The 10,624-nt window shown below is 42.9% G+C and overlaps 1 protein-coding gene across 3 annotated transcripts; it reads left to right on the plus strand.

The window, feature by feature from the left end:
• Positions 1-1,468: 1,468 nt before the first annotated feature.
• NUDT15 (nudix hydrolase 15) lies at positions 1,469-9,311 on the plus strand. 3 transcript variants are annotated; one of them, XM_061133461.1, is made up of 4 exons: positions 1,469-1,641; positions 5,282-5,478; positions 6,056-6,097; positions 7,629-9,311. In XM_061133461.1, the coding sequence occupies exons 1-4, from the start codon at positions 1,484-1,486 to the stop codon at positions 7,787-7,789; spliced, it is 558 nt and encodes a 185-aa protein (XP_060989444.1). In that variant the 5' UTR covers positions 1,469-1,483; the 3' UTR covers positions 7,790-9,311. The 3 variants fall into 3 exon arrangements, with proteins under 3 accessions (XP_060989444.1, XP_060989445.1, XP_060989446.1); XM_061133463.1 differs by lacking the exon at positions 1,469-1,641 and adding an exon at positions 2,555-3,860; XM_061133462.1 differs by lacking the exon at positions 6,056-6,097.
• Positions 9,312-10,624: the final 1,313 nt, after the last annotated feature.

Consider the following 10,624-nt stretch of genomic DNA (forward strand, 5'->3'; position numbering starts at 1 on the left):
AGATCCCAACGCAGGGGACCCAGGCTTAATCCCTGGTCAAGGAACTAGATCCCACTTGCCACACCTAAAAGATCCTGCATGCTGCCACAACCAAATAAATAAATATTTTTTTTAAAAAACTCGTATAACATAAAATTTATCACCTCAACCATTTTTAAACATATAGTTCAGTAAGTGATACCCTTTTAATGGTTCCCATTTGCTTGAATGAGTACTGAATTTTATCAGATTTTTTCCTGCATCTATTAAGATGATCATATTTGTTTCCTTTTTCCTTTTTTTAGTGTGGTGAATTACATTGAGTTTTCAAATATTAAGCCAGACTTGTATTTCTGGAAATAACCCCATTTAGTCATGATATATCAATAGTCTCCTTTTCATATGTTGCCAATTTTTATTTGGGAAAATATCATGGAGTATGTTTCTTGCGCACAATACACTGAAGGCTGCTGAGTTTCTGGGTGGAAGGAGAGATGCTTTAAAAATGTTTAATCAGTTCATTTACCATAACATGTAGTGTAAGCATATTACTTAAAAATATGTAAGCAAGTGTCAGAAATAACAGCTCAGAATTAAAAGTGAATGGAAGCAGAAGTAGAAAATAAGGTTATTCTTCCACTTTTTGTACCACCTGTTAAAATTATGTGCACATTATTTTAGAATTAAAACAATTTAAATTTTAAAAAGATCCTCCTCAACCAGAAACCATATAAATCTGATTCAGCTGGGATATTTTTGTTGGTGCATGCCATGCAAACAGGAAAGGTAAATAGGTAACTAATTCGTCCCAGCATAACTGATTAATTAGTCCTTAATTTTCTTCCCATGATTTGTTAATACTCTTGTATCACGGTGTTTCTGTACTATTTGTCCTTGCTCGGATATTGCACTGATTAGAGATACATACAGTAGCATGAGTTTGGGCTTCCGTGGTGGCTCAGACGGTAAAAAGAATCCGTCTGCAGTGTGGGAGACTGGGTTCGACCCCTGGCTTGGGAAGATCCCCTGGAGGAGGGCATGGCAACCCACTCCAGTATTCTTCCCTGGAGAATCCCATGGACAGGGCTACAGGCCAGGGGTCGCAAAGAGTCGGACACGACTGAGCGACTAAGCACAGCATGAGTTAACTGTAGTGAAGCTCATTAAAAAAAAAAAGATCTGCAAAGGCACAGAGATTTATAAAAAAAAAAAAAAAAGTAGGAGGCTGGTAAGCGCGTGGCGGAATCTGAGTAGATAAATAATGAACGTTGAAACATCCACAGTAAACGGCACTCTTTAAAACGAAAAACTCCGGCCGCGCAGTCCCCTGGGAAGAAACAAACATCAGAATTTGAAACCCGTAAGTGCAGCAGAGACGTAGAGACGCAAACCGCCGAGGTCAGGTTTGCAGGCCCTCACCTGCTCAGGCTGATTGACAGCAGCGGCGGGGGCGGGGCGAACCGAACGTCACTTCCCGTCGCGGCCGTCCTGGTCCTCTCGCGCGATGACGGCCAACGTGGAGTCCCGTGGGCGGCGCCCGGGGGTCGGAGTGGGTGTCGTGGTGACCAGCGGCAGGCATCCTCGCTGCGTCCTTCTGGGGAGGAGGAAAGGGTCGTTCGGAGCCGGCAGTTTCCAACTTCCCGGGGGCCACTTGGAGTTCGGGTAAGCAGTTGCCTGGCTGACTGGGAAAACGAAACGGGCGCGCAGAGGACGACATCCCCTCCTGCGTGCTTCCGTACGTGCGTGCACGCTGACGCTGCGTCCTTTCTCGCGCGTTTGTCTTTCTCGCCCGAGGCCGGCAGGGGGCGCTGCTCTGGGCGAGGCGGGCGCAGAAGTCGCCACGTCCGCCTGCGAGCTTTCCTCGAGGGGTCAGCTGCTCTCGCCCTGACGTGGCTGGGCGTTGTGACTTGTCTTTTCCTGCTGCTTGCGCTTGAAAGGCCGGAAGTGCGTATTTACAGGCCTCGAGTAGTGTGTAGTTGTCCCTTCAGATGTTTGCACGGTTTGCTGGCTATTTAAACGCAGGCGGTATGTTATTTTCCTGCTCCCGTTAAGTCTCGTAACGCTCCAACCAAGGGAATGGTTGACGGAAACCCTTGGCCTCTGTGCCTCCCTCGTTAAAACGGGGAAATCGCCGAAGCACTCCCTAAGGTCTCCCTCTCTGCTTTGACTTTCTGTGAACTGAGGTGTCAGACCGAAAGACAAAGTTTAGTTCTGAGGTGTCAGACCGACAGAGAAAGTTTAGTTCTACACAAGGGTGAAGAGAGGCTGAGATTGACCTAGAAGGTGGGTTCACCCGGGCTCTTGGACTCTTTAATCGATAGAAATTGGTAAGATGCCAGAGGAGGAATTTAGGCAGAGCTTTGTCGGGGCTCCTGCTGTAGCCGGAGGGAGGGAGCGAGAACGAGAAACAGGTGCCCTTGCTCGCTCTCCTGGAGCGAGAGGTGGTGGTGAGCTGGTTCCTAAATGGCGTGGGGCGTAGGCATGATCTGCGGGTTGGGCAGGAGGTGCATCTTAGGTGGTCTGCCTGCTCCTTTGGTGGTTCTGTGTGTGGAAATCATGCCTGGTAACCCTGCTTCGCTCTCAGCAACTCACAAATGGCTGTAGGTTTGTAGCCTTTTTTGTAGTTAGTCTTTAATTGCCCCCGGAGAAGGCAATGGCACCCCACTCCAGTACTCTTGCCTGGAAAATCCCATGGACGGAGGAGCCTGGTAGGCTGCAGTCCATGGGGTCGCTAAGAGTCGGACACGACTGAGCGACTTCACTTTCACTTTAATTGCCCCAACTGTGCATGCATTATTTTTAGTCTCTACCTTTGTCCAGGTGCAAGCACCCGGGGAAAGGGTTCCATCCTATCTCAAAGTGAGAATAGGGATGACGTCTGTAGCAGATAAACAGCATCAGAAACAGAAACGTTCAAGGAGCTTCCCAGGTGGCGCAGGGGTAAAGAATCTGTCTGTGATACCCAGCCCAGCTTTTTTTGCAACTGGCTTGAAAGTGTGTTTTTACTGTTTTGTACCAATTTAGATAAAAGAGAGGGCATATATTGCATGTGATTAGGACTTCCCGGGTGCCACTAGTGGTGAAGAACCCGCCTGCCTATGCAGGAGCTATAACAGAAGCAGGTCGGGAAGATCCCATGAAGGAGGAAATGGCAACCCACTCCAGTATTCTTGCCTGGAGAATCCCATGGACAAGGGGAGCCTGGCGGGCTACAGTCCATAGGGTCGCACAGAGTCAGACACAACTGAAGCGAGTTAGCAGCTGCAGCAAGCTATCACTTAATAAAATTACTAGATTAAATATCAAATTGCCCGGACAAGCACACCCCTTGATGGTGCTGGGTGCAGAGCTCATGTGAGGTACCCTGCTTTTGCTCCTGGCAGCTCACAAGTGGCAGTTGGGTTTTTGAATCTTGTTCATAGTTTGTGCCAGCTGTGCATGGGTCTAGTTATTTCTGGTCCCTCGTTTCTTTGTGTTCTGCCGGGTACAGAGGAGAGGAGACATAAGGGTCTCAGCCTGTCCCACCATCAACTGGATGGAGGGAGGGGGATGTACAATTATGGCTGATTGCTTTGTTGTGTGGCAGAAACCAACACAACATCGTAAAAATTAAAAAAGAAAAATAAAAGTAGTATTTTGGTGTTCTGGTTCTCTTCCAGGCGTTTGTATTTCCTTTGTGGTGGGGAGAGGAGGTGCGGGCCCATGTTTTGCACACTCTCTGCCTCCTCCTCTTCTCCCTGTTTCTGATTTCTTTCTCTGCGTTCCATGTGCCCTCTGGGTGCAGTATTCACGTGTGCGCTCTTTCTGAGGGTGTGTTGGTGGCTGGTTGGAAGTCCTCCAGTCCTACAAGGATTTCTGCTCTGCACAGTTCCCCGACACAGGTGACTAAAAATTTCTTGTGATGCTGGCCACCAGCTCCTGGTGTTAGCACACCACGCTACATTTTCTTTCTGCTGGGTCCCCAGTAGTCTCACAGCATCTGCTTGGCCCGGAGAAAACAAGTTGCTTTCACTGCCACTCATTTTCTCTGCTCAGCCATCGTGGGCTGTTCTCGCCAATCTCCTACCTTCCAAATGCTTTAAGTGGGGGTGAGCGTTGTGTTCACGTGCATCCCTGACACCACGGGGTGCACTTCAGACTCTCCCAGAGCTCGTTCCCTGCTGTTGCTCTGCTCCGAGGCATGGGGCAGCCCTGTGTGCCCCCACAGCTGAGCCTTTGACTGGGGTGACACAGCGGTGCCTCCTTGAGAGTCACACCCAGTCTCCGTGGCCGTTTATTTCTCTTGGAGCACCTCTCAGTTGGTTTGGGGGCAGAGCTGCCCCCCCATCAGGAAGAAAGGGAACATTCCTACAGCCTGAAAACTCACAACTTTCCTCCCTTCCCAAAGATCTGTCTGTCTTATGGGTAGAGTGAGGGTAGATTAGATAATTAGAGAACTAGTCAAGGTAGAAAAGATAGAGAAACAGTATTCTTTTTTGCTGAATATCTCACATACTAAAGTGCTTCATAAATACAAGGAAATTTAATCTAGAAGGCATATGAAATTACTTTTAGAAAAACTGTATCACACAGATTTCTTTTCATACTTGTTTTCATTTGATACATATTTTATCTGACTATAAAATTCCATTTGGAACCATTTCTAAAGGGAGATACTGTATATTTTTAATCTTGTTTCATATATGAAAACTGTACAGTGAAATGTTTTAATTTATATGCAGGTTTTTGTAACTTTTTTAGAGTATCAGTTCCTGTCAATATCTAGTTATTATCAATCATATGTTGAAGGTGAACTAATCAGTGTATTTTAATTTTTGTGAGTGCCTTTTGTTCTCAAGTTTGAGGCACAAACTGAAATTCTGAACCACCTGGAAAAGACTTTACTCACTTCTTGATACACTTACAAGCCTGTGAGAAAGTAGCATTATCTTTTTACTTATCTAAGGTGGAAAGTAATGAACTTTGAACTCAAAACCTAGGTCTAGTTAACTACGAAGCCTGTGCTCTTAACTGATATATCAGACCACCTCCTGGTTGCATGCTGCTTCCAGGTAAGTGAACTAGTGCTGAACTGGCTAAATGTTCATTTTTTGTTGTTCAATATGAAGTCCTTTTGGTCTTCAGAGAACTAGATACAGGATAAACAGTATCCAAGGAGGTTTGTTGATTTATTGTTTTAAAGCATGAATCAATTACAGCTCTTTTGGGGTTACACTGGAAATTTCTAGCCAGGAATTTCATGGCTTTAAAAAAAAAAATGAATAAATAGAATTGAATATGGTGGTGTGTTTCTGTTTTCCAGGGAAAGCTGGGAAGAATGTGCTCAAAGGGAAACCTGGGAAGAAGCAGCTCTTCACCTGAAAAATGTTCGCTTTGCCTCGGTTGTGAATTCTTTCATTGAGAAAGAGAATTACCATTATGTCACTATTTTAATGAAAGGAGAGGTAGACCTGACTCATGATTCAGAACCAAAGAATGTAGAGCCTGAAAAGAATGAAAGTAAGAGAATTATATACAATAATGCATTTTCTACAAGAGCATGTGTCTGAAGGAAGATTACTTTATGTCACCATATAAAGAGAGTTAGAATGTAATTATACTTTCATTAGAATTTAAATCTACTTAAGTTCTGAAGATATAAGGATAGAACAGGAAAGAGAATGGGTCTAGAGCCAGACTGCTTGGCTTGCATCCTGGTTCTTCCACTAAGAGGTTTGTGACCTCGAGCCAAGTTACTTAGGTCTCTGGGCCTCTTTTCTCATTTGTTATAATAGTAGCTACTTCAGATGGATTGTTGTAAGTTTGAAATGAGTTATTACCTACAGTGGGCCCGTCCTGATGAACACAGTAAGTACTCAGTGTTAGTTTTATTTCTAGTGTTTAATTTTGTTTCAAACTGTGATTTTTAAAGCAAAACATTTAATGTGCCTAACTCAGTTTTCTCACCTGTGCAAGAGAGAGAACTTTCTTTTATAAAAAATGATTAACTTGCAAAACACCTAATCTGTTACCTTCTGTGTTGAATTGAGTGCTCTGACAGCTTTAATGACAGTAATTGATTTCCTTTTATTTACAGTGTTCTACACCTTGTTCCTGGGGCTACCCCGCTGGCTCAGAGGTAAAGAATCCACCTGCCAGTGCAGGAGATGGGGTGCGATCTGTGGGTCGGGAAGATCCCCTGGAGGAGGAAATGGCAGCCCACTCCAGTATTCTTGCCTGGAGAATCCCATGGACAGAGGAGCCTGATGGGCTACAGCCCATGGGGTCGCAGAAGAGTCAGACAGGGTTTAAACAACTCGGCAAGGTATGGGGGAGGGGGCATGGATGCGCCACCCTCCCAGCAGCTTGACGTGTTCAACTCTGAAGCTTTCTGAACCCAGTTGTTTGGAGTTTTTATGAAAGATCATTATGTGATGGGATTATTATCATTGTGATTGAGTAAACCATTGCCCATTGATTAACTCAAACCTCCAGCCCCGCTCCGCCACTAAGGTGGAGCAGGGGTAAGCGGTGGGCTGAAAGTCCAACCTGTCGTCATTCCTCTGTCTTTCTGGTCTGCACCCACCTCCTGAAACAGGGATGAAGACCAAATACATATTTCTTCTTTCATGATATCACATGAAGAAAAACACAAGAAGGATCCAAAGGCCTTCAGCTGGCCTAGGGTACAAGAAAACTTATTCCTGCCTTAAGAATGGGAAGGCAGGATTGTACCAAATTCACTAGGGGAGCTGATACCTGGCCACGGTACAAGAGGCTCGGGGGTCTTTGTTTTATTTATAACACAGGCATGCAGACTCTGCCCCACCTTCAGCAGGCCCTGGATCTGAACAGCCTGCTTCAGGCTTCCAGTCACCGCATCTTTCCTCCAGCCATCAGATTATAATTAGAGGGATTGTCCAGATGCTTCCTTCTCTAGGAGGCAGGGTAGACGCTACTTCAGGTCTCTGGAGACTCAGTTAATTGAGCATCTTGCAACACGTGGTTAGTGTGTACCTCCCCTCTTCCTCCACCACGTCTCCTCCCCACTACCCCCCATACTGTGTGGTCACAGGTACTGATCAGCCCTTCCAGAACATGTTCCAAGTTCATGGATTCTTTGTCCCCTGCCTTCCCAGACTGAAACTACATATCTGTATTTTATAGGCAGAGAAATGCTTAATGGAAGAAACAGTAATTACACATAGATATATACATGTAATCATAAACTAATTTAGAACATAGTGTTCTTAATAATCATTGTATTTTTGTTGTTAGTATCATAATATTTAAACATTTACCTGTGCATCTGTGCATGCTCAGTCATGTCTCTCTGCGACCCCACGGACTGTAGCCCGCCAGGCTCCTGTGTCCATGAGATTATCCAGGCAAGAATACTGGAGTGGGTTGCCGTGCCCTCCTCCAGGGAATCTGCCTGACCCACGGCTCCTGCCACATACCCTGCATCACAGGCAGATTCTTTACTGCTGAGCCACTGAAAATTATGTTTGTATAGCCAAGCTAATGTGTAGCATCACTCTTGGACTTTGTTTTATTAGTAGTAAATCACTTTTAAAATTAATTTTTCTTAGTACAGGTTAACTAGCCAAAATGAATGTGCTTTGTTTCCTTTCAACTGAAGAAATTGCTTTAATATCTTTCTTTTCTAGGTTGGGAGTGGGTTCCTTGGGAAGAATTTCCTCCCCTGGACCAGCTTTTCTGGGCACTACGTTGTTTAAAGGAACAAGGCTATGATCCTTTTAAAGAAGATTTGGATCATCTGGTAGGATATAAAGGAAGTCACCTAGAGGTGAACAAGGAGATTCACTGAGTTGTTTTTTTTTTTAATGGATTGGCCAAAAAGTTCACTTAGGTTTTTGTAGGCTGACTACAGTCATGCTGAGTTGTCTCTAACTTCATTTGAAACCATTTTGTAAGATTGTACTGTGACACCTGTCACAGCAATGTGCATTTTTTAAAAGAAACTTATCAAAATTGGTGAATTTGGGGGTAGCCATTTTAATATTGAAAATGGAAGAAAAAAAGCAACAATTTCGGCATATTATGCTTGATTATTTCAAGAAAGGTAAAAATGCAACAGATACAAAAAAAAAGATTTGTGCAGAGTATGGAGAAGGTGCTGTGACTGAACGGACATGTCAAAAATGGTTTGCAAAGTTTCGTGCTGGAGATTTCTCTCTGTATGATGCTCCACGGTCAGGTAGACCAGTTGAAGTGGATAGCAATCAAATTGAGACATTAATTGAGAGCAATCAACATTATACCACACGAGAGATAGCCGACATACTCAAAATATCCAAATCGAGTGTTGAAAACCATTTGCACCAGCTTGGTTATGTTAATCGCTTTGATGTTTGGGTTCCACTTAAGTTAAGCCAGAAAAACCTTCTTGATCGTATTTCCACATGTGATTCTCTACTGAAACGTAACAAAAGTGTTCCATTTTTAAAGCAAATTGTGACAGGCAATGAGAAATGGATACTGTTCAATAATGTGGAACGGAAGAGATCATGGGACAAGCGAAATGAACCACCGCCAGCCACGCCAAAGGACGGTCTTCATCCAAAGAGGGTGATGTTGTGTATATGGTGGGATTGGATGGGAGTCCTCTATTACGAGCTCCTTCCAGAAAACCAGTCAATCAATTCCAAGAAGTACTGCTCCCAGTTAGACCAGCTGAAAGCAGCCCTCAGTGAGAAGCGTCCAGAGTCAGTCGACAGAAAATGCATAATCTTCCATCAGGATAACGCAAGGCCACACGTTTCTGTGATGACCAGACAAAAATTGTTACAGCTTGGCTGGGAAGTTCTGATTCCTCCACCATATTCCCCAGACATTGCACCTTCAGATTTTCATTTATTTCGGTCTTTACAAAATTCTCTCAATGGAAAAAATTTCAGTTCCCTGGAAGACTGCAAAAGGCACCTGGAACAGTTCTTTGCTCAAAAAGATAAAAAGTTTTGGGAAGATGGAATTATGAAGTTGCCTGAAAAATGGCAGAAGGTTGTGGAACAAAATGGTGAATACGTTGTTCAGTTCAGTTCTTGGTAAAAGTGAAAAATGTGTTTTTTATTTTTGCTTAAAAACCAAGAGAACTTTTAGGTCAACCCAATACATAAAAGGCAAAATAAGGTCCTGTTAAAGAGTGAAAAATATCTAATTTCAAAACAACTCCATTTTACCCGAGAAGTCCCACATGATGGCCAGTTTATTTGTAGTCTCTTAATATACCCAATACCTTCTCATTCAGTACTTGTGAAAAATTTTCAGATTGTGTCATGAATTGTGTTTCAGACATGTGATCAAAATGTGATAATTACTGATGTTATAAATGGTAATTCCGCTTTCTGTATCTCTCTGGTATTGATGTGTCATTACCAGTGTGTGTGGAGGAGAGTGCAGTAGAACTTGTCTTAGTGCTTCACTTCTAGTAGAGATCCTAATTCAAGTGCTAACAGAGAATTTATCACATTTGTTGCTCTTCCTCTCCTCGTTTTTTGTTGTTGTTGTTAATATATTTTGACAGTTCCTACAACTAGAGCAGGCAGGACAGGTCATTAGGGTGTATTTCTCATTGGGAATGTAAACCTAGGGAAGTGAGTTAAACCATCCAGGATCTGCATCCCATTGTTAACAGGCCTTACCATTTTGGATCTCAGTTGATCTCTCTTCTTGAGATTCAACTTCCTTGTATGTGAAATGTGACTAGACTAGAGCAGCGGTTCTCAGTATGGCCTGGAGACGTCCTCAAGGCCCTTTCACGTGTCCTCAGGGTCAGTCTGTTTTGTCACATCCTCATTCTTTGCTGAGTGTACAGAGTTTTCCAGAGACTGCATGTTATAGGTTACTCTAGTAGAGTGACTGCAAAGCAGATACGAAAATCTAGCTCTCTCCTAGTAAGCTAGATGTGGAAGAAATTGTCAAAAATGTAACAGTGCCATGCTTCTCACTTTTTTTTTTTTTTAAAGAAAAACATCTATATTTTTTATAAAAATTATGTTAACATGTAACAGTTTTGTGTTATGGGTTTTTGTTATTTGTAAATAAATCTTAAAATTTATCAGTTTTAATTCCTAGTATGATATTATTACTAGATAACATCCTATAAAAACTCTTTAGGGCCTCAGTATTTTTTTTTTTTTAGGAACTATAGTTGTTTACAGTGTTGTGTTAGTTTCAGGTATATACCAAAGTGATTTAGATATGTATTAATGCACACACATTTTCAGATTCTTTTCCATTACAGATTGTTGTAAGATACTGAATATAGTTCCATGTATTATACAGTATGTCCTTATTTTTTATCTTTTATACACATATGGTGTGTATTTGTTAATCCCAAACTCCTGATTTGTCCCTCCCTGTCTTCTTTCCCTTTTGGTAATCATGCCTTTTTCCTGCATCTGTGAGTCTGTTTGTTTTGCAAATAAGTTCCTTTGTATCATTTTTTTAGAGTCCACATATTAGTGATATCTTGATATTTGTCTTTCTCTGACTGACTTAGTGTGTCTAGGTCCATCCATGTTGCTGCAGATAGCATTTCATTCTTTTTGTGGCTGAGTAATACTCCACTGTATATATGTACCACATCTTTATCCATTCATCTGTTGATGGATGCTTAGGTTGTTTTCACATCTCAGCTATT

The sequence above is a fragment of the Dama dama genome, chromosome 30 (genome assembly GCF_033118175.1).
Source record: "Dama dama isolate Ldn47 chromosome 30, ASM3311817v1, whole genome shotgun sequence".
Taxonomy (NCBI): domain Eukaryota; kingdom Metazoa; phylum Chordata; class Mammalia; order Artiodactyla; family Cervidae; genus Dama; species Dama dama.

Bases quoted from the DNA above. Each gene is read 5' to 3' on its own strand.
- NUDT15 (XM_061133461.1), top strand. From the start codon at position 1,484: ATGACGGCCAACGTGGAGTCCCGTGGGCGGCGCCCGGGGGTCGGAGTG. The intron at 1,642-5,281 runs GTAAGCAGTTGC...TCTGTTTTCCAG, and splicing joins GGGGGCCACTTGGAGTTCGG to GGAAAGCTGGGAAGAATGTG. The intron at 5,479-6,055 runs GTAAGAGAATTA...TTTTATTTACAG, and splicing joins AGAGCCTGAAAAGAATGAAA to TGTTCTACACCTTGTTCCTG.